This window comes from Camelina sativa, chromosome 12 (genome assembly GCF_000633955.1).
Source record: "Camelina sativa cultivar DH55 chromosome 12, Cs, whole genome shotgun sequence".
In the NCBI taxonomy this organism is placed as follows: domain Eukaryota; kingdom Viridiplantae; phylum Streptophyta; class Magnoliopsida; order Brassicales; family Brassicaceae; genus Camelina; species Camelina sativa.
Window position 1 is genome coordinate 28,465,005 of NC_025696.1, and position 26,760 is coordinate 28,491,764.

General features: G+C 38.1%; 5 protein-coding genes and 1 long non-coding RNA gene across 14 annotated transcripts; 5 read left to right on the plus strand and 1 right to left on the minus strand.

Annotated features, from left to right (window-relative positions):
* On the minus strand, positions 268-2,062 carry LOC104732812 (RING-H2 finger protein ATL46). 2 transcript variants are annotated; one of them, XM_010452396.2, is made up of 2 exons: positions 1,768-2,062; positions 268-1,627 (listed from the first exon to the last, which is right to left on the minus strand). In XM_010452396.2, the coding sequence occupies exon 2, from the start codon at positions 1,622-1,624 to the stop codon at positions 500-502; it is 1,125 nt and encodes a 374-aa protein (XP_010450698.1). In that variant the 5' UTR covers positions 1,625-1,627; positions 1,768-2,062; the 3' UTR covers positions 268-499. The 2 variants fall into 2 exon arrangements, with proteins under 2 accessions (XP_010450698.1, XP_010450697.1); XM_010452395.2 differs by having other exon boundaries at positions 268-1,624; positions 1,768-2,058.
* Positions 4,180-7,198, plus strand: LOC104732813 (WAT1-related protein At5g40240-like). 4 transcript variants are annotated; one of them, XM_010452402.2, is made up of 9 exons: positions 4,180-4,466; positions 4,561-4,709; positions 4,827-5,116; positions 5,189-5,254; positions 5,338-5,451; positions 5,812-6,061; positions 6,141-6,299; positions 6,375-6,526; positions 6,851-7,198. In XM_010452402.2, exons 3-9 carry the CDS (start codon positions 4,902-4,904, stop codon positions 6,999-7,001), a joined length of 1,107 nt encoding a protein of 368 aa, XP_010450704.1. In that variant the 5' UTR covers positions 4,180-4,466; positions 4,561-4,709; positions 4,827-4,901; the 3' UTR covers positions 7,002-7,198. The 4 variants fall into 4 exon arrangements, with proteins under 4 accessions (XP_010450704.1, XP_010450701.1, XP_010450702.1 ...); XM_010452399.2 differs by having other exon boundaries at positions 4,180-4,482; positions 4,561-5,116; XM_010452400.2 differs by having other exon boundaries at positions 4,180-4,403; positions 4,561-5,116.
* Positions 7,152-9,781, plus strand: LOC104732814 (WAT1-related protein At5g40230). Of its 2 annotated transcripts, XM_019234130.1 has the most exons (8): positions 7,152-7,287; positions 7,601-7,811; positions 7,883-7,948; positions 8,023-8,136; positions 8,490-8,739; positions 8,814-8,972; positions 9,048-9,199; positions 9,439-9,781. In XM_019234130.1, the coding sequence occupies exons 2-8, from the start codon at positions 7,666-7,668 to the stop codon at positions 9,566-9,568; spliced, it is 1,017 nt and encodes a 338-aa protein (XP_019089675.1). In that variant the 5' UTR covers positions 7,152-7,287; positions 7,601-7,665; the 3' UTR covers positions 9,569-9,781. The 2 variants fall into 2 exon arrangements, with proteins under 2 accessions (XP_019089675.1, XP_019089674.1); XM_019234129.1 differs by lacking the exon at positions 7,152-7,287 and having other exon boundaries at positions 7,294-7,811.
* On the plus strand, positions 11,186-11,863 carry LOC109128191. Its single transcript, XR_002034678.1, has 2 exons — positions 11,186-11,367; positions 11,480-11,863. It is a non-coding gene; the product is annotated as an uncharacterized LOC109128191 (long non-coding RNA).
* LOC104732816 (WAT1-related protein At5g40210-like) lies at positions 14,034-17,424 on the plus strand. 2 transcript variants are annotated; one of them, XM_010452413.2, is made up of 7 exons: positions 14,037-14,309; positions 14,392-14,457; positions 15,699-15,812; positions 16,282-16,474; positions 16,649-16,810; positions 16,915-17,063; positions 17,160-17,424. In XM_010452413.2, the coding sequence occupies exons 1-7, from the start codon at positions 14,116-14,118 to the stop codon at positions 17,293-17,295; spliced, it is 1,014 nt and encodes a 337-aa protein (XP_010450715.1). In that variant the 5' UTR covers positions 14,037-14,115; the 3' UTR covers positions 17,296-17,424. The 2 variants fall into 2 exon arrangements, with proteins under 2 accessions (XP_010450713.1, XP_010450715.1); XM_010452411.2 differs by having other exon boundaries at positions 14,034-14,457; positions 15,694-15,812.
* LOC104732817 (WAT1-related protein At5g40210) lies at positions 17,642-21,993 on the plus strand. 3 transcript variants are annotated; one of them, XM_010452415.2, is made up of 7 exons: positions 17,647-18,029; positions 18,108-18,173; positions 18,521-18,634; positions 19,071-19,263; positions 19,391-19,552; positions 19,653-19,801; positions 21,951-21,993. In XM_010452415.2, exons 1-7 carry the CDS (start codon positions 17,836-17,838, stop codon positions 21,952-21,954), a joined length of 882 nt encoding a protein of 293 aa, XP_010450717.1. In that variant the 5' UTR covers positions 17,647-17,835; the 3' UTR covers positions 21,955-21,993. The 3 variants fall into 3 exon arrangements, with proteins under 3 accessions (XP_019088891.1, XP_010450717.1, XP_010450716.1); XM_010452414.2 differs by lacking the exon at positions 21,951-21,993 and adding an exon at positions 19,927-20,243; XM_019233346.1 differs by lacking the exons at positions 19,071-19,263; positions 21,951-21,993 and adding an exon at positions 19,927-20,243 and having other exon boundaries at positions 17,642-18,029; positions 18,541-18,634.

Below are 26,760 nucleotides of genomic sequence, written 5' to 3' on the forward strand. Positions count from 1 at the left end.
TGAACACAAGTCAAAAGTTCCCATTTGTTCTCTATACCCATCACTTAAAAAATTCCAAAACCAATCAAGAAAACTTATAAAAATATAAAAGTAAACCATATTCCATATTATAATCGATGACTATCAAGATTTGTATACAAAATACAATAATATATGCATAAAGCTAACAGTGAATTGGTTGAGAGAGTAAAGGAAAGTATATGGAAAAGAAGAAAATAAAGAGAACCAGTGACTCCCAAAGTGAAGAAAATAAAGAGACAAAGATAATAAAAATAAAGCTAAAGCATCAGTCTTTTAGAATCCATTATTGTTGAGCATGCGTAATTTATAATTTGACCTCATATGATTAACAAGCATAATGCAACTGAAGTTCTTATCAAGAATCAAAAACCCTTTTGAACAATATGGTACAACATATGATTACGAATTCCCCCCAAAATATAATCAGTAAACCCCTAAGTATCGATGATCTTGATTGAATAAAAATGAGCAATAGATACTACCTTACGTCGTTCTCGAGCTTCTTATGATCTTCCATCCACGGAAGTTTCGGAAGATCATCAACGTTAAGTGATGAAGAAGGCAACCTTCTTTGAGCATCCGAAGAGAACTTGTCTTTCTTAGGCCATAACCAAATCTTAGAAACCGAAAAGCTCTCTCCTTTAGCCACACTATTGATCTTTTTGTTCTCTTCCGATGCTGATGATGAGTTCCCTGTCTGCTCAGAGTCCTTGTCCTGAGGTTTCACTCTCGGCAGTCTATCGTTGGCAAACGGGACTTTAAGCTCGGAGTTACCGAGTATATACTGATACGAACCCATTGAGAAACATCTTCTTGCATCCAAGTTACTGCTACTAGTCTCTCCTCCAGCAACAACAACATCCTGATCCTGACCATTACCAACATTGTCAAGCCTCTTGAACTTCCCCAATCTCACCGGTAAAACTCCTTTCTCCACAACGATTTCTTGGATCTCCATAGTTTTCTGGCTTCCATTCTCGGTCACACACTCTTCATCTTCCCTTATATCATCGAAATCAAACATCGGGTTCTCCATAGAGAAACCAGGGGAAAAGAGAGTGCCACGGCAAAGAGGACAAGTAGAATTCGACTGAAGCCAAGTATCAATACAGTTCAAATGAAACGCATGGCTACACGTTGGTAACAATCTCAGCTTATCTTTCTCAGAGAACTCACAGAGACAAACCGCACAATCGAATGGCTCTTGAGCACCACCACCACCACTACCAACAATCTCTTTGTAGTGAAAAACAGGTAAAGCGTCGATAAAAGCTTGATCAAGACCAGAATCATTCAAGTGAAAAAGCTGTTGAAGCTGTCTTTGAAGAGCATCACTAGTCGAGATCTCAGGGAATCTATTAGACCTCGAAGAAGAAGCAGTAGCAGAAGGATGCTTTATGAGAAACCTAACGAGCAAATGAAGAAGCCCAGAGATGAAGAACAAGACAGCTAGAATCACAATTACAAAGAGAACCGCCGGACTGATTCTGTTACCGGACGACGGTGGCGGAGACGGCGGAGAAAGAATTGGGTCTTTGTAAAACGGTGGTGGATACGCAAAGTTGCCATCTTTTTGCTCAATCGTGAATCGAACCCAAGACATCTTCTTGTAAGATTCAGAAACGAGGAAAAAAAAAATCTCAATTTCAAGATCTCACTCAATGGAAAGAAAAAACAAATAACTCCAAGTTAACTGGAAGAGTTCCAATTTCAATAACATCAACATCAGAGAGAGAGATAACTCACCTAAAAGCTCAGTGCCCCCAGAGATGATTCTTGAAAAGAGAGACACAAAACCCTAAATGAAAGAGGGGGTAATAATAATATTATGTCAGATTTGCAGAGGAAGAAGAAGAAGAGAGTAAAGGAACTCTCTTTCCTCTTGCTTTTAATCTCTCTTCTATCTCTATCACTATCTCTAAATATCTCAATCTCTACAACCTTTCCTTTTCTTGAGCTTTAATGGTGGAAATAGAAGACCCGAAGAAAGTGGAAAGTGATTTTGTAATTTTTCGAAGTGCGAGGCAAACCAACAACATTGAAGCAANAAAAAAAAAAAAAAAAAAAAAAAAGTTAAAAGCTTTGAAATATGAAAAAAAAAAAATTAGAACCCTTAAGAAGATAAATAAATAAAAAGCGTTATTTTAGATTTGGGTCCACGTGCATAGATGAACGAGTTGATATGTCAGAGGGAAAAGGGCCATTTCATATCCGTACACACTCCAAAAGTGCGAATTGCTACCTGTACAAACAAGAAGTGCCAATTTAAACATGTACCATAAGACATTTTACATTTCATACCTGTACACACAAAATCGAGCCAATTACACAGTCCACGTTAACGGAATTAAGTCAACCGTTATAGAAGCTGACTCACAATCCACGTGTTTTTTAACGTGGCAATGAAAATGCAAAACGACGCCGTTTTGATACGTTTTTCTCGCAAAAAATTGTGGAAATTCCTTACTCCAGAGATTCGAACTCATGACCTCACATGTGTTTAGCATAGGACGTAACCAGTTGATCCAACAACAATTCTCAACAATATTATACAAATTAATCATCATAAACCTAACGTAACATCCATTGAAATCTTAAAAAATTCGAGAAATTCACACTCTCGTGGGTCGAACCCGCGTTCTCAGATTTTAATAACGTAGGACTTAACCAATTGATCCCACAACATTATTCGGTTATATGATACAAATTTATCCTTATAACCCTTAAATAGATCTTAGTCCCAATTAAATGAAATAGTTTTATTTATATTTATAAATTAAATATAACTGTGAATATAAAAATAAATTTGTATAACTGATAAATTTATATTTAAATTATAAATTTATAATTTATAACTGATAATTAAGTATAAATTTATAAATTAAATATAACTGAGAATATATTTATATTTAAATTAATGAAATTAATTTATATTCAGCCAAATTTGCTTCATAAGGTTTAAGTTTATAAATATTTCATTTAATTTATAAATATAAAATTAATTTAATTTAATTATAAATATATTCTCAGTTATATTTAATTTATAAATTTATATTTAATTCTCAGTTATAAATTATAAATTTATAATTTAAATATAAATTTATAAATTTATCAATTATACAAATTTATCTTTATATTCTCAGTTATATTTAATTTATAAATATAAATAAAATTATTTCATTTAATTGGGACTTAGATCTATTTAAGGTTTATAAAGATAAATTTGTGTCATATAACCTAATTATGTTGTGGGATCAATTGGTTATGTCCTACACTATTAAAGTCTGAAATCGCAGGTTCGACTCACGAGAGTGTGAATTTCCCAAAAAAATTTCGATTTTGATGGATGTTACGTTAGGTTTATGAGGATTAATTTGTATCATATTAATGTGAATTGTTGTTGGATCAACTGGTTACGCCCTATGCTAAACACATGTGAGGTCATGAGTTCAAATCTCCAGAGTGTCGAATTCAAAACGGCGTCGTTTTGCATTTTCGTTGCCACGTGGATTCTGAGTCAGCTTCTATAACGGTTGACTTAATTCCGTTAACGTGGACTGTGTAATTGGCTCGATTTTGTGTGTACAGGTATGAAATGTAAAATGTCTTATGGTACATGTTTAAATTGGCACTTCTTGGTTGTACAGATAGCAATTCGCACTTTTGGAGTGTGTACGTGAAATGGCCCTTTTCCCATATGTCAGATGGTCAACTCCAAAGACAAAATAAATTTAAATGACGGTTTCCTATGTTTTTGGATTTATATTAGAATCCGTACTGGGCCTGACCATCCAGCCCAATCCACTGTTAAGAGCGTGACAAGCTACTATATTATAATGGACAATAATCCGGTTTAGCTTCGGTTTGGTTGTCTTGGTTTTATAGGTCTTGTAACTTTTTTTGTAATCATATAACATCATTTGTATTTTAGTGTCTTTTCGTTTTCGATTTTATCTATTTTACTAAAATGAATTTAATATGATTATGTTATATGTTGTGTTTAAAACTAGACCACTGCTTTTATTGATAAAATATATCAGGTTAAATGGTTTTGGTTCAGTTCGATTTAATTTTTTTTGGTTATGGTCTTTTCCGGTTTTGTTCGGATTAAACTTTGCAAAACGTGTTAAAAATGATCGTATTGGATCTACACTTTTGATGAGAAGCGTGTCACTTTCTCAACGGGCGTCTCAAAATCTAACCGTTGGATCAAAATCTTATTGACGGTCATCGTCTCGCCGGCAGCTTTGGAAAAGGAGACGGAGAAATTAACCGCTCCCGTGAGCTTCTCCGCCGCGTACGTCTGTGGGGAATTGGTGCGATTCTGGGGATCCGTTCGAACCAAGTTAGTTGCTTATCTTCTGTTGCTGGAGGATTCGTAGGTCAGCGATGACATTGATCTTGGAATTGGCTTAAGAAAATTGGTGAAACTAGGATTGATTTAGGTTAAGTTCTCTGCAGGTGACTCTTAGATTTACTGAATCATCTATGAGCTCTGTAGTGAATTATTGATATTTGGTGGATTCTGTGTTGATGCAGAGATGATTCAGCAACACGAAAGCAAAAGCTATAAGTCTACATCAGTGGAGGAGAATATTCCAATGGAAGGTATTAGAGCTGGTGAAGGTATTAGAGCTCAATGGCTAAAGTGCCTTGTCATGGGGTCCCTTGGACTATTAGAATATGAGGTCAAGTTGGGATATTTAATTATGGACAAAGGCTGATATTTTTCGACATTTGTCGTCACTGATGAAGTCTTGGTTTTTCTTTATTAAACAATGACCGTTTCACAAGCGTGGTGGCAGGCATGATTGATTGTTTCTGAGTTCACTTCAATTTTTCAAGAGAGTTTCTGAGAACCTAGCTATCATCTATCTATCATGAGAGAAACAGGAGAAGAGAAAGTGGCGTGGATATACTTTACCAGAGATGTTGTGCCTTTTGCTGCTATGTTTGCTGTGGAGTGTACCTCGGTTGGGTCGAACACTCTGTACAAGGCTGCAACTTTAAGAGGATTGAGCTTCTATGTCTTTGTCTTGTACTCTTATGTTGTTTCAACTACTCTCCTTCTTCCACTTTCATTGGTCTTTGGCAGGTACTAATCTCCTCATCTACTCTTTTTCCAGTATAATATTTTCAAGATTATGAACTTATGTTACACATGCAGGTCAAGAAGATTACCTTCTGCCAAGTCTCCTCTCTTTTTCAAGATTTTCTTACTTGGGCTTGTCGGGTATTATTTTACTCCTGCTTCTAGATTTGAAGGCATTTCCTTGGTCTTTTGTTTTCTAGTTTTATTTAACTTGAGGGGAACAGGTTCATGTCGCAGATCTTTGGTTGTAAAGGTATTGAATATAGCTCCCCAACTCTTGCCTCTGCTATCAGCAATCTGACACCAGCTTTCACATTTACACTCGCCGTTGTCTTCAGGTTTTACCTCTTTCTCTTTCGTTTCTGTTTTGGGAAATAGTTTGGACTATGAAAAATGTGATGATTTCACTCTAACTAACCATAAACCCACCCTTTTACCTTTGTGGAATGACTATTTTTGGACATCATGGGTTTTGCTACCAGTTGATGATCCCAATTTATAGCAGAAGATACAGAAAACTTCCCACGTCTATCGAAACCAAAAAGTAAAATATTATTAAGTACTTAGTGGTCACTCTTGGTCGGTTAAATGTTCTGCCCTTGTTCTTTCCTGAGATAAGTTGGGTGGATATGAGGTCTGTTTGTTACTATCAATCTTATTATCTAATTCTTTTTTGCTTTCTTGGGTGACTCTTAAAGGATGGAACGAGTAATGTTAAGTAGCTCAGCTACTCAGGCTAAAATCATTGGTGCAATACTATCTATATCTGGTGCTCTGGTCATTGTGCTTTATAAAGGCCCAAAAGTTCTCGCTGCTGCATCTTCTACACCTTCATCACTTACCATTTCGTCTCACCAGCATTTGGCCTCAGTAGAGTCTAGCTGGATGCTCGGAGGACTTCTGCTTTCTTCACAGTATTTTCTTATATCAGTCTGGTATATTATACAGGTACAAATACTTGAAAAGTTCACCAAATAGACTTAGGGTTTTTGTCCAAACATTAAAAGTTTTGCTCTAATGGTTTCAGACTCGGGTCATGGAGGTATACCCTGAAGAAATAACGGTAGTCTTCTTCTACAACTTATTTGCAACACTAATCTCAGCACCAGTATGTCTATTCGCGGAAAGTAACTTGACTTCTTGGGTACTTAAACCGGATATAACCCTCACTGCAATCATATACTCGGTGAGAATCAAATTTTTTTAATCTGGTTTGAGTACTGATGATGTTTTAAACTCAGAAATTAACACTTTGTTGCAGGGAGTCTTCGTTTCATTATTCAGCGCGCTTACCCACACATGGGGTCTGCATTTGAAGGGTCCAGTATACATATCCTTGTTCCGGCCATTGTCTATTGCGATTGCAGTCGCCATGGGTGCTATATTCCTCGGCGATTCACTTCACCTTGGGAGGTACCATCTCTTTCATCTTCTGACTTTCCAGTGTATTCAGAAGATATTATCCATACTGAGAAACATAGAATTCATTACTGGGTAATTGAAATGCTTATTGTCATGTTTCTATTTAATGGAATCACATTCGGGAATTATATGGCGTCTGGATTCTAATCTACATGAGCTCTCATATATGGTTTATTCCTTATTATAATCGCGTTTGAGAAACACTTTTCCCCATTTCCATGGTATATCACTGTGTTAATTGCAATAAGCTTTTTGTGACAGTAATAACGAATAACGAATAACGAATATAGCTTTTGCATATATTGTGTTGGGCAGTGTCATTGGATCAATAATATTGTGCTTTGGATTCTACACTGTGATTTGGGGCAAAGCAAGAGAGGATACAATCAAAACTGTAGCTGGTTCTCAGCGGTCACCTTTGCTGATTACACACATCATAGAAGATGAAGCCTTTCCATTAAGATAAGATTGGTGCAAGTGGAATGCTTATACTATACATTAATAAATATGGATCCGTAAAAATATTGGTCCTCTATGTTTATAACTTCAATAGATGTCTATAGTTACAGTATAAGATATATCTGCTCTTTTTCTTGTGTTAATGTTGTTGTACATGGTCGTATTATTAGTCTATAAGAAACATTTGGTCTTTTTTTAATTATATTGTCACATCTTTGAATAAGTTTCTGGTAGATTCATCCTTGGAGGAAAATATTCAAGTGGAAGTTGGCACAAAGAGTTTCTTTCTTGAGGTATAGAGCTGTCTTAGTAGTTTTGTAATGCCCAAAGAGTTTCTTGTACTGGGATCCTTGATAATCTGGATATCATCCCAGTACAATGTATATATTAGTTGGTGTAAAGTATTGGTTAAGTTGGTGTGAAGTATTGGTCAATGTATATATTAGTGGTGACAATGATTTAAAGTATTGGTTACGTTGTTGGGCAAATTTATCTAAATTAAATAATGTGCCCTTTAAACGTGATGGGATTAACCACTATGATTGGTTATAAACTCACTTTGACTTCTCAGAATTTTTGAAAGTCTGGACATCAAATCTATGACAGGAGAAGCAAGAGAACAGATAGAGGCATGGAGATACTTTTGCAGAGATGTCGTGCCATTCACTGCAATGGTCGCGGTGGAGTGTGTCACGGTTGGATCTAACACACTGTTCAAGGCTGCAACATTGAGAGGATTAAGCTTCTATGTATTTGTCTTCTACACTTATGTTGGTGCTGCACTTGTTCTTCTTCCACTTTCCCTCATCTTTGGAAGGTACTGATCTCCTCAACCACTCTTGACTAGTATAAAATTTTCAAGAATGTGAACATAATTTACATGTGCAGGTCAAAAAGATTACCATCACCCAAGACCCCTGTCTTCTTCAAAATTTTCTTACTTGCGCTTGTCGGGTAATGAAATACTCCTAAATTTATGGGCATTTACCTGTTTTTCTTTTTCTAGTTTGCTAACTTCGGGGAAACAGGTTTATGTCGATGATAGCTGGTTGTAAAGGTATAGAATATAGTTCTCCAACTCTTGCCTCTGCTATCAGCAACCTCACACCCGCTTTCACATTCACGCTTGCTGTTATCTTCAGGTTTCACCTCGTTCTCTTTCGTTTTCCGTTTTGGGATTGTATATAGATAATTTATATACAATGGGGTAGCTCCACACTTATTAACTGTACAAATTTATAAGCCTCTTTCTTTTCTGAATGGCCAAGATATGTCCTGACATCACAGTCTTTGCTTCCTTTTGTAAGTGAGTACTGAGTAGTTTAAACAATGTAAAATTTTGGTACCAACCAAAACCAAAACACATGGTAAAGGTCATAACCAGACGTGTACCCACATGTTGCCCTGAGAGAGATATGGGTACATTTTGGGTGTGTTTGTAACTATCATCTGGAAATTTTACTCTTATATTACTGTCCTTGTGTAACTGGTAAAGGATGGAACAAGTAGTCTTAAGGAGCTCTGCGACTCAGGCTAAAATCATTGGCACGATAGTATCAATATCTGGTGCTTTGGTTGTTGTTCTTTATAAAGGCCCTAAAGTTCTAACTGCAGCATCTCTTACACCTCCATCACCTACCATTTCGCTTTACCAGCATTTGACTTCGTTCGATTCGAAATGGATAATTGGAGGTCTCTTGCTCGCTACACAGTATCTACTTGTTTCAGTCTGGTATATTCTTCAGGTATGTTAAATACTTTGAATTTAATATTAACACTTATAACTCTTGCTAAATGCGGCAGCTCTATATGATTTCAGACTCGGGTCATGGAGTTATACCCTGAAGAAATAACTGTAGTATTCTTGTACACCTTATGCGCAACACTAATCTCGGCACCAGTATGTCTATATGTGGAAAAAGACTTGACTTCTTTTATGCTTAAACCGGGTCTCTCCCTTGCTGCAGTCATGTACTCGGTCAGAATCAAACCTTAAATGTTGCTTTAAGTAGTGATTATGTTGTAAGCTCAGAAATTAACACTCTGTTTACAGGGAGGCGTAGTTTCATCATTGGGTACAGTTATACACACATGGGGTCTGCATCTGAAAGGTCCAGTCTACATATCCTTGTTCAAGCCATTGTCTATTGTGATAGCCGTAGCTATGGGTGTTGTATTTCTTGGCGATGCACTATACCTTGGGAGGTACGATATCTTTCACCATCTACCTAAATAGCACGCTCAGAAGACTTTTTAAATATTGTCTCTATATTTATATTGAGAAACAAACGTAACACTCATGGAATATTCACACTGATAGTTATATGGTTTCTGGTTGTAATTCATCTCAAGTCACACTTAGCCGCCATATATATAGTTTTTCTTCATGTCTTTTTGGACAATAATAACTCATATAGATTTCGCCATATTTGTGTTGTTTACAGTGTCATTGGATCAATGATTTTGAGCTTAGGATTCTACACTGTGATTTGGGGAAAAGCAAGAGAGGATGCAATCATAACGGTGAATGGTTCTGAGCAGTTGCCTTTGTTGCTTACACACACCATAGAATGAAGCCTCATCATAAGATGTGACTGATGCAAGTGGAATCTGTTTATAATATTCCTTTATAAATATGGAGCTATTCAGAGATGGGAATGGTCCCCATTGATGTTAACGTATATATATCTTACATTGTACATATAATAATTATAAAAATTCGTGTACTATTTCACGGATGTATATGGATATTTTCTTTAATTGAAGACGACTGATATTGCCATATTATTACCTTCGCTATGCTTGCTTCTGAGCTCATCTTTTACTTCAGAGAATATCTCAAGATTCAAGACAATTACGAGAAGAGACAGTGGTAAGGCATGGATATATATACTTTTGCAGAGATGTTGTGCCATTTGCTGCAATGATCACAGTGGAGTGTACCATGGTCAGATCTAACACACTGTTCAAAGCTGCGACCTTAAGAGGATTAAGCTATTATGTCTTTGTCGCACACTTCCCCGTCGTCCAATTTGCTTCATCTTTGGAAGGTAATCTCCTTAGCTACTCTTTCCGGGTATATAATGGTAAAGCATCTGAGCTTGTTATACTTTCATTCGCATATCAAGAACATTTCTTGCAGCCATTCTCATCATCAAGATTTTCTTACTTGAGCTTGTCAGGTAGTAAATATGAGTATTTTTCGGGTACTATCCAATCTTATCATTGGGGTGACTTGTAAAGGATGGAAGAAGTAATGCTAAGAAGCTCTGCAACTCTCGCACAGATCATTGGCACAATAGTATCGATATCTGATGCTCTTGTTGTTGTTATCTATGAAGTCCTAAAAAGTCTTGCTGCTGCATATCTTACTAATACTTCATACGATTCAAGTTGGATAATTGGAGGCCTTCAGATACATATACTTGAACAGATTGATGAGTGAGATTTTTTGTTGATGACACATAAACTTGAGCTAAATTTGGGGGCTGTACATGAGTTCAGAGTCAGGGTCATGGAGATATACCCTGAAGAAGTAACCGTAATCTATAGCTTAAACCGGATATGGCCCTCGCTGCAGTCAATGTACTCAGTTGGAAGTCAAACCTTATATAACTTGCTTCAAATACTGACTCTTATCTTAAGCTCAGAAACTAACATTCTGTTTCAGGGAGTATTTGTTTCATCATTGGGCTAGTCAGTTATACACACATAGGGGTATGCATCTGAAGGGTCCAGTACGTCTACGTATCCTTTGTTCAAACCGTTGTCTTTTGAAATTGCAGTCGTCATGGGTGCTTTATTCCTTGGCGATGCACTCAACCTTGGGAGCTACCATATATTTCAACTATAGTGTGTCTCTTTCTTGAGAAACATCAGTGATAAAAAAAAAGTTACTTCTACTTTGTTAAAATATTTAGCCTCATGATTTTCATGTTTACTGTTTTGCATCTGTGTGTTGTAGGCAGTGTGATTGGATCAATAATATTGAGCTTTGGATTATATGCTGCGATTTGGGGCCAAAGCAAGAGAGGATATAACCAAAACAGCAAGTCTTTCTGAGCAGTCACTTTTGTTGCCTAATCGCAACAAAGAAGATGAAAACACGTTATGTTAGATGCAAGTGGGAACTTATTTATGGTCCCATTAAAGATGTCCTTGTCTATGTTTACATGGTTTATAAGNTTTCAGGGAGTATTTGTTTCATCATTGGGCTAGTCAGTTATACACACATAGGGGTATGCATCTGAAGGGTCCAGTACGTCTACGTATCCTTTGTTCAAACCGTTGTCTTTTGAAATTGCAGTCGTCATGGGTGCTTTATTCCTTGGCGATGCACTCAACCTTGGGAGCTACCATATATTTCAACTATAGTGTGTCTCTTTCTTGAGAAACATCAGTGATAAAAAAAAAGTTACTTCTACTTTGTTAAAATATTTAGCCTCATGATTTTCATGTTTACTGTTTTGCATCTGTGTGTTGTAGGCAGTGTGATTGGATCAATAATATTGAGCTTTGGATTATATGCTGCGATTTGGGGCCAAAGCAAGAGAGGATATAACCAAAACAGCAAGTCTTTCTGAGCAGTCACTTTTGTTGCCTAATCGCAACAAAGAAGATGAAAACACGTTATGTTAGATGCAAGTGGGAACTTATTTATGGTCCCATTAAAGATGTCCTTGTCTATGTTTACATGGTTTATAAGCAAAAATTAGTATCTCTCTTGTATTTTCTTGGAGTCATTAACTGATTTTTGTACCCATTTAAAATGGTCCCTAAGTATCCTTGTCTAGCTATATTTACGTCACATGTTATAGGTTTGTTAATTACTGTTTACTGATGTGCAAACGTATGGCCTATATATTATTATATTCATTTTTTTTTTATTTTTTTTACCACAATAAAAAATCAGCTCATAAGAGTCAATACGAAGAAAAATCATCTATGAACAAAACATGATGCGGCGAGGTACGCGTTTGGTGTGCCAAAAAGTCCGCACTTACATTAACATTTTTTGAAATTAAAGATAAAAAGAAAAAAGAAAACTCCTCCCTGTCCATCTTGATATCGTCGAGGTAGGGTTTGAAGGCGGGCCAGTCCTGAGGAGAAGACACCATCTTCACCAAGTCTGAGCAATCTGTATAGAACGCCACGTCGCGATAGTCATATCCAATCATGCAACGCAAAGCCCAGACTAAGGCTTCTACTTCAGCGTGCAATGGAGAAAGACTACGTCGGAAATTGACTGCGCCCCTCGTTGTCGAAGCTTCCTGAAAGGATGAACATACCCATCCTGCACCTGCAAAAACATCCCCTGCCTTCCATGAACCATCTACAAAACACCGATAACCTGAGAAAACATTAGGTAGATGGCCGACACGCCCCGGAACCGGAATGCCAGGGACGCTTAGATGGGGGGATACATCCTCCTCCCCATCATCTGTCTGAGCCTGCAACCATGTAGATGCCTCACCTACGGCAACCGCAGCGACGTCCGCTGGCCTTTCCATGGTATTCTCAAAAATCCGAGCATTCCGCGCCTTCCAGATATACCACATGATCCACGGAAAAGCCTATACTTGAGACCCCGGATTGGATGACCCCAAAAAATGATCCATATTAGCATACAACGAATCCGTGGGAAAGGAAACTGGTCCCACCAGCACCTGAGATAGAGCCCAAACCTGTCTAGCAGGCGGACACCGGAAAATAGCATGATTAACAGTTTCCTCATCATCCCCACACCTTGCACAAACTGAATCACATGCAATACCCTGCTTCTTTAGATTCACCGAAACCGAAATACATCTGGATAAAACTTGCCACATGAAGTGCTTAATCTTTGGTGGACAAGCCACCTTCCAAACCCCCACAAGAAGAAGGGTAATATCCGGTCCACAGTGCGGATTCTTTATTATTATTATTGTTAATTTGTTATTCATTTTTTATCCAGAGTAATAATGTCTAATGTAGATTTTTTCTTTTGTTTGATTTCAATTATTTCTAGTCATTATTCTTTAGAAAAACTACAAAAAGTCTTCCTAGTAAACTTTTTTGATCATTCACTATTTTAATCAGTAAAATAATTGAATGTAAAGAAAAAAAAATAAGTTTCAATATTATTGGTCAAGAAATGTATATATTTATGCCATTGAATCTAAGACCATCTCCAAACATAGTTCCAAATTTGGAAGTTCTATTTATTTTTATAATTGAAAAATATATAAAACTAAATTTTTGGTACCAAAACCTCTACATTTAGAACCAACTCTATTTTTTTGTTGGGCATTTTGATTTAACTTTAATATTTTTGAGTTTAGAAAAGTTTCATTTTATCTGTCGCCCCATTCTTCCTCCTTATCTCGAACTCGGAAGATTTAAAACATCTTAGAATCACCATTGGAAATGGTCTTAGATATTATATATAATCTTGACCAAAAAAATTATACATAGTGCAAGTCCTTGACTCTTGTAAAATAAAATTTCTCTAAAAAAAATTGAAAGATAACATCATGTTTCTTCACTTTTTGATAAAAAAATGAATATATTATGTTATGGATACCTTGATAATTTTCTTTTAAAATTTTAATGATAAATGGACATTATGACTTTGAATGGATATTGCGGTTAGCGTGAACTCATTCTTCACTCTATATTTTAGGTGGACAACAAACTGTTGCTGACTTAATTTATTTAAGTAAAAATGGTTTACAGTTGGTCTAGAACAGTTTTTTTTTCCAAATTTTCTCAGTTCACAATAATACGAACTATAGTTTATGAATGATAAATAAAATGCAATCCGGTCTACAAGCGGATTTGTTCGCTCAACCTGCCATAACCATTCGAACCTTGTATCTTTGCAATTTTCATATTTAATTGAGTTACATCACATGATTTGAATACTGAATTATATAAGAATGGAAGCATTTGAAGATGACATTACCAATGTTTTAACCAACTACAATTAGAATATGTCATTAGATGTAAAAGGAAAAAAACAAAATTACATGATGACACTGTTTCACCAGTCTTTTCTCATCAGGACCCCAATATATTAAGAAAAAAATAAAATAATTATATATGAGAGAGAAGAAGAAGAAAGCCAAGAAGTACTACTAAAAATGGCTCCGGGAAGGTTATGTAACGGAGATGGCTGGATCTTGACGGCAATGGTTGCGTCGGAGATTTCTAACGTCGGAGTAAACCTTCTTGTCAAAGCAGCAACTTCCAAAGGACTTAGCCCATTTGTGGTTCTTGTCTATTCTTACACTTTTGGATCTCTTCTTCTTCTTCCTCTTACCTTCTTCTCCTTGAGGTTCCTCTTCTCATTCTCACGACTCTGTTTCAAGTTTTTGATAAGTAATTTCTCTTACATATATAACAAGACCCCTCTACAGAACAAGATCTCTCCCTCCGTTGACGTTTTCGATCCTATGCAACATGGGGATTCTTGGTCTAATTGCGTAAGTAATTTTTATTTTGTAATCCTAAATTTAGAAGCAAGTTGAATTTATACTTCTTCCTAGCTAGGTTTCAAAATCAGTTATTGGTTGGTTCTTGAACTGTATATAAAAAGATATCTATCACATTTGAGTTTCCATGGTTTCTGAATGACATATAAAAGGTAGTAAGTTACTTGGCCCATGTTTCTCGGGTAATATAATTCATAAACGGATAAAGAAAATCAAAAGATCTTGGTATTTAAAATGAGTTCAAATTTTGTTATTAGGGTAAATCTATACCTTTATGAAAGTTACTAGATGTTCACCGCGGTACACCGTGATACTAATTTTTAATTTAAAAATGTAAAATATAATTTTTATTATACTACTTATATATGTATGTAATGTTTTGAAAATTTTAAGTGAACAATATGTTGCATCAATATATTATGTAGTGTATAAATAGTATATTTTAGGTGTAGTGTGTTCTAGTAAAGTTAGGATATCATAGTGTCAATTAAATTTTATTTAGTATTAATTGTACAGTTTTTTGTATGTGTTTATTTAGTTTGCAATGTATAAATAATATTATTTGAAATTATCTTGAATTTTTTTAATTATAAGAGTATACTATATTGTGATATTATAATTTTGTTTGTCTCATCTATTTATAATTAGACACTTTGGAATATATAGTTGTGGTGTGCATAGAATCCTTATAATTTTTGACGTATTAAATAAAAATAAGCTCCCTATTAGTAATTTGAGAATCAAAAAGTTACATCACAAATCTCGGCTGTGATCATTGTCCAAAGTAAACCAATATCTCTCTATTTAATGTGAAAATCTTATAGCCCAATCTTTGTAAGAGAGTAATTTCATCAAACCATATTTATAAATTTAAATAAAAAATATTTAATTTCAATGACATGCTTATAAATAAGTCTGAACTTTAGAATTTATTTCATAAATGTCTCAACAAATGTATATATAGATTTTTATCGTGTACTTCCCAATTAATAAAGAGGGGATAATTGATAAAAAAATATATATTTTTTTTACCTTTTATTGCAATGACTTAGAAGTTTTTTTTTCTTTTCTTTTTCCGCATTAACCAAGTAGAGGTATCTTCTTAGTTTTATTACTATTAGAAGAACAAAAAAAACGTAGTCAAACTAAGTATGCAATGAACCTATAAAAAGAATTGTTTATGGAAGACATTTTACTTACATTTTGATATTTTGTTTTCATAAAAAGAACAGAAGTGCGTTTCAAATCGCAGGCTACAATGGGATCAAATACAGCTCGCCGACTCTATCTTCGGCCATGAGCAATGTCAATCCTGCTTTTACCTTCATCCTGGCCGTTATTTTTCGGTAATATCTTTTTCCCCTAAATATCCCAAATAGTTAGTAATTAGTTGAAACCGTTCACAGCTTTTCTGATTTTGTTTGCTTTACGTTATAAGATTGCTTATACTTTAAGGAGGCCAACGGTAAACTTTAAGGAGGCCACGGGAAATTTGTTACTAGTTTAGATCCTTAACAATTAATTGTGTAATATAACAATTGAAAAATGTGTACCACACTCCACACAAGTCCCATTTTAATATTATTGAGACGTGTGGACATGCATGTGTGTGAAAAGCATTATCAATAACGCGTGGAAAGCAATGTATGTATATATTAGTTTTAGACCTGATTATTCAGTGTGTGTCGAGGGGTCTTACGGTATGATCGATAGAGTGGATTTTGTTTGTTTTTTTTTCCTTTTTGTTGTTGTTAAAGACACTGGAGTAGCTTTTGACTTTTTATATTTACTAACTTACACTTTTTTTATATGAAGAATGGAGAATATATCTCTAAGGGAAAAGAGTAGTGTAGCCAAAGTGTTGGGAACACTAATGTCTATAATAGGTGCACTTGTTGTTACTCTTTACCATGGTCCAAAGTTAATGTCTTCACATTCCGACTGGGCCATCGGCGGTGGCCTTCTTGCTCTTCAATACATCCTTATATCCGTCTCTTACCTTGTTATGGTATAGATATACACACACATCTTTACATATACATATATATATATATATATGTATATATATATATGATTAAGAAAAATATACAATCTGCACGATAATGTTATATCCAAAATATGATTGAAATAGTATACTTTGGCCTAATATATGATAATTAACTCAAAATTCCGGTAATTATAGGCTCACACAATGAGCCGGTATCCATCTGCGGTCGTTGTGACGCTCGTGCACAATATTTGCATTGCTGTTGTGTGTGCATTTGTTAGTCTTTTCGCGGAGAAGGACGATCCAAAGGCATGGATCATAAGATTTGACATAAATTTGATTAGCGTTGTAGCAATGGTATATATTTACAAAATTTTGCAATACTTTTTGGTTTTAGATGTTTGTTAATTCGTTCGTTTGTCTTAGTCTTGATGATAACTGGAGTAAACATTTTTTCATAGGGGACTTTGAATTCGGGAAACTATGTTATACATACGTGGGCTGTGAGTCATAAGGGACCTGTGTATTTGTCGATGTTCAAACCGTTATCTATATTGATTGCAGCCACGTCAAGTTTCATTTTCCTCGGCGAGTCACTCTACCTTGGAAGGTATACCACAAACTTATCTCTTTGGTTTCACTATTATGTCTAATCTTATTTATCAATTCTCCTCTCTTTTTTTGTTTGTTTGATTACATTACACAGTGTGATAGGTGGAATATTTATATCAATAGGATTTTACATGGTGTTGTGGGGTAAAGCCAAGGAAGACAAAGTGGACATTTTAGGAACCATGGAGTCGTCGTCTTCTTCACATAAAGCTCCTCTCTTGGTTAATTAAAAGCAAATATTTAATATTCAGTTTTAATTTTTATAAGTGATATTTTAGAAAGATTGATGATATATTGATATGTGTTGAAAGATGACAACGCAAATCTTCCTCCGTAACTGAACATTTCCGTAAATTCNAAAAAAAAAAAAAAAAAAAAAAAAACAAAAGTTGAAAGATGACATGAATTTTTTTTTTAACATTATGTGTTGAATATTTTGAAAACTTAATGATAGACATTATTTTTTGTCTTTTTTTCTTTTTTGTCAACCACACAGTAATTGGAAGGAAATTTCAAACTGGAAGAAAAGAGACGGAAAAAAAAAAAAAGACATTACAATATTTCTTTGCAATTTTCATGATTACATGATTAGAGCATTTGAAATTACAAATGTCTTACCAACTATAATTACAAGATGACATTAATCATTAATTTGATGGAGACTGTTTCACCTGTCTTTTCTCGTAAGGACCCCAATAAATTTAAGAAGACACTAATAAAATCTCAAATTTGAGAGAGGAAAAGAAGAAAGCCAAGAAGTACTACTAAACATGGCTCCGGGAAGGTTAGGAAACAGAGATGGCTGGATCTTGACGGCAATGGTTGCGACGGAGTTCTCTAACGTCGGAGTAAACACTCTTGTCAAAGCAGCAACTTCCAAAGGACTTAGCCCATTTGTGGTTCTTGTCTATTCTTACACTTTTGGATCTCTTCTTCTACTTCCTCTTACCTTCCTCTCCTTCAGGTTCATCTTCTCATTCTCACCACTCTGTTTCAAATTTTTGATAAGTAATTGCTCTTATATATAGCCTTATCTCTACAGAACAAGATCTCTCCCTCCATTGACGTTTTCGATCCTATGCAACATGGGGATTCTTGGTCTGATTGCGTAAGTACAATTTCTATTTTGTAATCCTAAATTTAGAAGCAATTTGAATTCATACATCTTCCTAGCTAGGTTTCAAACCACTTGTTGGTTGGTTCTTGAATTGTATATAAAATATTTCAATTTCATTTAACTTTTTCAATGGTTCTTGAATTTGATACCTTAACCCGTGTTTGTGCGAGAGTATACTTTAAAAAGCTATGCAAAAATAACACGTATTCAGATAAATTCTTACTTTTATAAAAAAAAAAATGTTTGTAAGAAAAAAAAAATTTGTTTGTAAGAATAATTATATAGAAAAACAATTCTTACTTTTTTTTTTTTTGTATTTGTTTTCATAAAAAGAACAGAAGTGCATTTCAAATCGCAGGCTACAATGGGATCAAATACAGCTCACCGACTTTATCTTCGGCCATGAGCAATGTCAATCCTGCTTTTACCTTCATCCTCGCCGTTATTTTCCGGTAATCTTTTTCCCCTAAATATCCCAAATAGTTAGTTGAAATTATTTAGCTTTTTAAAATGTTTTATAAGGTTGGTTGCTTATGTTTTAAGGAATCCAACATAAGTTGTCAATGTAGTTGTTGATTCTCAAAGTTAGTCCAAATAGTCTCTCTTCAATCATGGTAACATTAGGGGCACGTTTCTCGCCGCGAGATCTGCGTTGTGTCCACGGGATTAGATTAAATTTGTACAATGCGTAGAAGTTTCTTTTTAATATTACTGAAAACGTGTTGACAAAGCATCACTCATAAACGTGTGGAAACATGGAACGCAAATTACAATAAGATAGGAAACTTTACCAATCAAATCATGCATATCAACAAAAATTATTTCAATATTGATTTTAATAAGGTATCAAACGTAAACTAATTTAACTTGCACTTTTTTTTGGTGAAGAATGGAGAAAATATCTCTTAAGAAAAAGAGTAGTATAGCCAAAGTGTTGGGGACAATAGTGTCTATAATAGGTGCACTTGTTGTTACTCTTTACCACGGTCCAAAGTTAATGTCTTCACATTCCGATTGGGTCATCGGCGGTGGCCTTCTTGCTCTTCAATACATCCTTGTCTCCGTCTCTTACCTTGTTATGGTATATACACATAAACATTTTTATATCCACTTAAAAATAAAAAATACAATCTCGCTACAAGATAATGTTATATCAAGAATATCATTGAATTAGTTTATAACTCTGGCATTCGGGTGAATAATTATAGGCTCACACAATGAGCCGGTACCCATCTGCGGTCGTTGTGACGCTCGTGCACAATGTTTTCGTCGCTGTTGTGTGTGCATTCGTTAGTCTTTTGGCTGAGAAGGACGACCCAAAGGCATGGATCATAAGATTTGACATAACTTTGATTAGCGTTGTAGCAACGGTATTTACCAAAATTTGCAATACTTTTTGGTTTTAGATGTTTGTTCATTTGTTCGTTTTTCTTGGTCTTGATGATAAATGGAATAAACAATTTTTCATAGGGGACCTTGAATTCGGGATACTATGTTATACATTCGTGGGCTGTGAGTCATAAGGGACCTGTGTATTTGTCAATGTTCAAACCGGTATCTATACTGATCGCAGCCGCATCAACTTTCATTTTCCTCGGCGAGTCGCTCTACCTTGGAAGGTATAACACAAAGTTATCTCTTTTTCTTCATGATATTAGTTTCACTATGTCCATAATCTAGTAATAAAAAAAAAAAAAAAAAAATCATATTTCTCACTTCTCTTTTTTGGTTTGTTTGAATACAGTGTGATAGGAGGAATATTTATCTCAATAGGATTTTATATGGTGTTGTGGGGTAAAACCAAGGATGACAAAGTGGACATTTTAGGAATCATAGAGTCGTCGTCTCCTTCACATAAAGCTCCTCTCTTGGTTTATTAAAAGCAAACTAGATTAGACCAGCGCTACACCGCGGGATACTTTTTATAACTATTTTTAGATATATTGAATTATTGAAAATATAATTAAAAAAAAGTAGATTAACTGTAAAAACTATGGTTTATACAATGATAAGATAGAAGATGCATTAATAAAATAAAGAAAAATCTCAAATTTAAGATGACTTATAAATATTTATATTTAAATCGGATAGACTTAAATACTTAATTGTATAATAGACTAACTAACCCTAATGTATGTTCTATTTTATTTTCTTTAACTTTTGTGGGAGAGATATATTATTAATATAGTTTGAATTTATGATGTATTTTTTGTAGTTTATACAAACTTAATCACATAATTGTTATACAGTGTTTTTTTATGGTTAAATTTTTTATTATCAAGCATAATTTATTACAATGGTCTAAAATTCTTAAACTGCGATCTCAAAAACAAACCTTCCAAAAACTTAATTCCAGATAAAACAAAAAAAAAACAACTATGTCATGAATATGAGCTCACATATTCAATTCGCAGTTTAGTTCATAAAATAACTTAGTAATAGATCTAAAGCAAACACCATTGAGCTAAATCCTATAGTTCCATACCAATTTGGACAATGTTCACAAGCCAGAACTTGTTTACATTATAAAGCTTCAAACTTTATTCATAATCTTCAATCACCTAACAAAAAAAAATACTCTGAAAGTGTCAAATTTTCCTTCTACCCTCAATCAAGGCGAATACTAAATTCGTAACGAGATTCAATCAGGAAAACTCAAAATTTCTCTTCTATCCAAAACCATGAACACAAAGATAAATCAGAAAAAAAACTCATAAAAAGTCTTATATTCGAAGATAGCAGCACATTTTATTTTCCACATGATCCACAGTCTCGGCTTTTGCTTAACTCGATGGAATTCGAATAAAGAAAAATAGAAAGAGGCAGCTGCTAGAAGGAGGAATTTTTTATTTAGATATATTAGACCATCTACATCCCAGCAGCGCTGTAACATCCGCGAACCAATTTTTGTAATTTTGGTGTGGGTGTCGATCGACACTCTTGGGGGCATCGATCGACACCAAGTGTTCCGGTTTGGTCGGATTCGTTTTAATTGCTGATTGGTTCGGTTTGGTTCAAGTAAAAATCCCTAAATCGCATTTAAAGTGTAAGAGACGAATTAAGGGTTTTGGGAGTCTCATTGTTGTCGCCGTTGAGTGAAAAAGAAAGAGAGAAAAGAGAGAAAACGTTTCTGAGATTTTCTGGGCTTGTTCTTGGAGATTTTGGAGAGATCTGAGGCTGTAGAAGTGTTAGCTGTTGCTGAAAACGAAGGGGGAGCTTCTGGAGGTGTTGTTTTCCACGTTTCTCAATCCAATCTTCCTGTTCTTGAGGTGAGTGCTTGACCATGGTTGATCTAAGCATGAGATCTCTTTTGTTTGGCTGTTTCCTTGTCTTGTTTGTTGCTTGGGTATGTTGTTTTCGAGTTTCCCATAGGTTTGTGTGTCATTTGGGTGAGTTTGGGGACGAAATCGGGATGTTTGGAATCGGGATTCGTCGTTCGTGTTCGTGCAGTTCGCGTCTGCAGGTATGGCATCGATCGACACCATTTGAGCATCGGTCGACACTGTTTGTGTCTGCATCGATCGACACTTTTCAAGCATCGGTCGACACCAAGGTTCACAGCATCGATCGGCACCGGTTAAGCGTCGGTCGACACTGGTCTCATCCGAGACTTGTTTTTCCTGGTTTGATGTATTGTTGTGTGTTGTTTGTTTTGCTTAACTTGAGGGTCTCATATGCTTGTGTGTATAACCTAGTAGATGGGAAGACGGCCTCACTAAGTATTTATGATAATACTTACGCATCTCAATTGTTGTTTGTGGTGTGCAGGTAAAGGAAAAGTGTGATCGTGGAATCCAAGGCGATGAGGAGGAGGATGTTCTATAGGCTTGATTGATTGTGGTCAAGCTATTGTTAGGTTGCTAGTATTGAGTTGATAGAGCATTGTAGGATGTTGGAACTTTGCTATTTCGTTATTGGTTATTGGATTATTGTTGTTGGTATTCTTTTGGTTTAATGGAAATTGTTTTATTTGGTTATCCGCGGTTATTGATTGTGGTTAGGATGTTAGTGGGTATGGGACCACTAGTAAATTAAGGCATTAAAAAAAAAAAAAGAAGGGTTGTTTCATTTTGGTATCAGAGCCCTTACGGTTCTAGGTCTAGGGTTCATTGTGCTTTTGCTGTTGATGTTTAGGATTCCATGCTATAATTGATTGTGTGAGTCAGTCAATTGTGTGTGGCATGAAGTCCTAGAACATCCTCTTCGAGCCTGTTTTGTGATTCCACGGTAAGTTGTGTTTTTGTGTATTGGAACTATTGTTTGCTTAGCCTTCTGTTCTTGGATGATACAGATGGTTAGGGGTGAGGATGCTGTTGGTCGCGGTCGTGGTCGTGGGCGTGGTCGTGGTCGGGGTCGGGGACGAGGTCAGGTTCCTGAGGCCAGTGTGAGTGTGACCCAGAGCATGGCCAGTGAGGAGGTGGCGGAGTCACAGGTTCATCCTAGTGTGTCTGGAGACCAGGCTGGTTTGGGTGACGGCAGGGCGGATGGGCCCGGTGTCGGTCACGGTGTTGCCCCGGGTGTGGGGGTTGCAGCGGGAGGTGCTCCAGGCAGGGAGGATGTCTTGATGGACTTGCTAGCTCAGGTTTTGCAGCGACTTCCAGCAGTTGTGCCGCCAGTGGTTGGTGGGCAGGATCCAGTAGTGCCGCCAGTGGTTGGTGGGCAGGATCCGGTAGTGCCGCCCGTGGGTGGTGGGCAGGGTCCAGCGGTGCAGCCTGTGGCGGGTTTGCAGGCAGGTGTGCAGCCGGGGGCCGAGGTAGTGGATGCTCAGTATGTGCGGATGATGGAGCAGCTGCGGCATGTGGGAGCAGGGTATTTCTCAGGAAGTACCGATCCGAGTGTAGCGGATGAGTGGAGAGAGCGGATGGAGGATATTTTCCTTTCGCTTAGGTGTCCCGACCGGTACAGGGTGGATCTGGCAGTGTTTTACTTGTCAGGAGATGCTCGTGTGTGGTGGAGGTCGGTGACAGCACGGAGGGTGCAGAGGGGTATGTCTTGGGGAGATTTTGTGGGGGAGTTTAACTCCAAGTATTTTCCTCAGGAGGCTCTTGATCGTATGGAGGCACGGTTCTTGGGTTTGACTCAGGGGGACCGTACAGTGCGGGAGCTGGATGCAGAGTTCAGTCGGCTTGTGGGGTATGCAGGCAGGGCATGGGAGCCAGAGGCGGCTCAGGTGCGGAGGTTTTTGTTGGCTCTGCGGGATGATTTGAGGACTCGGTGCAGAGTGAGGAGCTATGCTACGAGAGCAGAGCTGGTTGAGGTTGCAGCTGGGATAGAGGATGACTTGAGGTCACAGGTGGTTGTGGTCAGTTCTTCGGTGCAGCCACAGCAGTCTCAGCCGCTTTCTGTTCCTAGCAAGGGCGGCAAGCCTGCGCAGGGGCAGAAGAGGAAGTTCGATGTTATGCAGAGATCGAGGCACGGGGGTGCGAAATGCTTTGGGTGTGGTAGTAGGGACCACAAGGTGTCTAGCTGTCCACAGAGAGGTGAGCAGCGGGCAGTGACAGAGCAGCGGGCGGTGACGGAGCCGCGGACAGATACTCGGGTGTGTTACTACTGCAGAGAGACGGGGCATATCAAGCCTCGTTGTCCCAAGTTGCAGCAGAGGGCAGTAGCAGTGTTGCAGGCTGGAGCTCAGCCAGGGGTGCAGCAGGGTGTGCAGCACGGTGTGCAGCCGGTGGGTTGGATTGAGCCGACGACTCAGGTGTACTCGACTCAGGAGCCCGGTGGCACTAGTGCAGGAGCGATCACAGGTATAACCTCTGAGATTCGAACTTAGTCAATTCAATAGTTCAGATTATATTTGTTTTTGTTTGTGGTCAAGTGTTAGGTTCTCAACACATGAGGTTTGTGTAGGGACCTTGTTGGTGGGCGGGTTTAAGTCCCATGTTATGTTTGATTCTGGAGCTTCTCATAGCTTCATTACTCCGGAGTGTGCCGTGAGTGCGGGGATCAGAGGGGATTCTGGAGAGCGTTCAGGAGTTGTCAGAGTTGCTGGAGGCAAGTTTCTGAGGGTTATTGGACGAGCTGGAGGAGTTGATATTCAGATCGCAGGAGAGTCGTGGCCAGCGGATTTGCTTATCAGTCCAGTGGAGTTGTATGACGTTATCCTTGGTATGGATTGGTTGCATCGGTATAAGGTGCATTTGGATTGCTATCGGGGTAGAGTGGAGTTTGAGCGTCCAAGAGGGAAGTTGGTTTTTCAGGGCATTAGACCGACTTCGGGGAGTCTCATGATCTCAGCCGTTCAGGCAGGGAAGATGATCGAGAAGGGCCGTGAGGCCTATCTGGTTACTATATCTATGCCAGAGTCAGTGGGGAAGTCTACGGTTAGCGGTATTCCGGTTGTGGAGGACTTTGAGGATGTGTTCCAGTCATTGCAGGGATTACCACCATCTCGGTCGGATCCTTTTACCATTGAGCTGGAACCGGGGACGATGCCGTTATCCAAGGCTCCTTACAGGATGGCTCCAGCAGAGATGGCAGAGCTGAAGAAGCAGCTGGAGGATTTGTTGGGCAAGGGTTTTATCCGTCCTAGTTGTTCACCGTGGGGAGCTCCGGTGTTGTTTGTTAAGAAGAAGGATGGGAGTTTTCGGTTGTGTATTGACTACCGGGGTTTGAACCGAGTTACTGTGAAGAACAAGTACCCTCTCCCGAGGATTGATGAGTTGTTGGATCAGTTGAGGGGTGCTACTTGGTTCTCCAAGATCGACTTGGCTTCAGGTTATCATCAGATCCCTATTCATGAGGCAGATGTGAGGAAGACAGCCTTCAGGACGAGATATGGGCACTATGAGTTTGTGGTGATGCCGTTTGGGTTGACAAACGCGCCAGCTGCGTTTATGAGATTGATGAACAGCGTGTTCCAGGAGTTTCTGGACGTGTCAGTCATCATTTTCATCGACGACATCCTGGTATATTCTAAGAGTCCTGAGGAGCATGCAGTACATCTGAGAGCAGTGTTGGAGAAGCTGCGGGAGCAGAAGTTGTTTGCTAAGCTGAGTAAGTGCAGTTTCTGGCAGCGTGAGATGGGGTTCTTGGGTCATATTGTTTCAGCTGAGGGAGTTTCAGTGGATCCAGAGAAGATTCAGTCCATCAGGGAGTGGCCGAGGCCGCAGAGTGCCACTGAGATTCGGAGTTTCCTGGGGTTAGCAGGTTACTACAGGAGGTTTGTTCGGGGTTTTGCGAGTATGGCTCAGCCGATGACTAAGCTTACAGGGAAGGATGTCCCGTTTGTGTGGTCACCAGAGTGTGAGGCAAGTTTTGCAAGTCTCAAGCAGATGTTGACTACCACGCCGGTGTTAGCATTGCCTGAGCAGGACGAGCCTTATGTTGTGTATACAGATGCTTCTAGAGTGGGGTTGGGTTGTGTACTTATGCAGCAGGGGAAGGTTATAGCTTATGCTTCGCGGCAGTTGCGGAAGCATGAAGCTAATTATCCTACTCATGATTTGGAGATGGCAGCAGTGATCTTTGCTCTTAAGATTTGGAGATCCTATCTGTATGGTGGGAAGGTACAGGTATTTACAGATCACAAGAGTCTGAAGTACATTTTTACTCAGCCTGAGCTGAATTTGAGGCAGAGGCGTTGGATGGAGTTAGTAGCGGATTATGATTTGGACATAGCTTACCATCCTGGTAAAGCTAATCTGGTTGCAGATGCCTTGAGTCGGAAGCGGGTGGCTTCGGCTCAGGAGCAGGATATGGAGGTGTTGGTAGGTGAGATTAGTGCATTGAGTTTGTGTGCTATCTCACAAGAACCTTTGGGTTTGGAGGCAGTTGATAGAGCAGATTTGTTGAGCAGAGTGAGGTTAGCTCAGGAGAGTGATGAGGGGCTGGTGAATGCCTCTAAGGCTGCGGGTGCAGAGTATCAGGTTTCTGCTAATGGTACTATCCTTGTGCATGGTCGGATCTGTGTGCCCAAGGGTGAGGATTTGAGGCAGGAGATACTGAGAGAGGCTCATTCGAGCAAGTTCTCTATTCATCCAGGAGCGACCAAGATGTACCGTGACCTCAAGCGGTATTATCACTGGGTCGGGATGAAGAAGGACGTAGCTGACTGGGTGGCAAAGTGTGATACTTGCCAGCTGGTGAAGGCGGAACATCAGGTTCCTGGTGGTTTATTACAGAGTTTACCCATTCCAGAGTGGAAGTGGGATTTGATCACGATGGACTTCGTGGTGGGTTTGCCTGTGTCGAGGACGTTTGATGCTATTTGGGTCATTGTGGACCGTTTGACTAAGTCTGCGCATTTTCTGGCCATCAAGAAAACTGATGGAGCAGCGGTTTTGGCCAAGAAGTACGTGAGGGAGATAGTCAGATTGCATGGTGTGCCTGCTAGTATTGTGTCTGATAGAGATTCCAAGTTCACCTCGGTGTTCTGGAAGGCGTTTCAGGCAGAGATGGGCACGAAGGTGCATATGAGTACAGCCTATCATCCTCAGACGGACGGTCAGTCAGAGAGGACGATCCAGATTTTGGAGGATTTATTGAGGATGTGTGTGTGCTGGATTGGGGTGGTCATTGGGCAGATCACCTGAGCTTGGTGGAGTTTGCTTATAACAACAGCTACCAGGCTAGTATT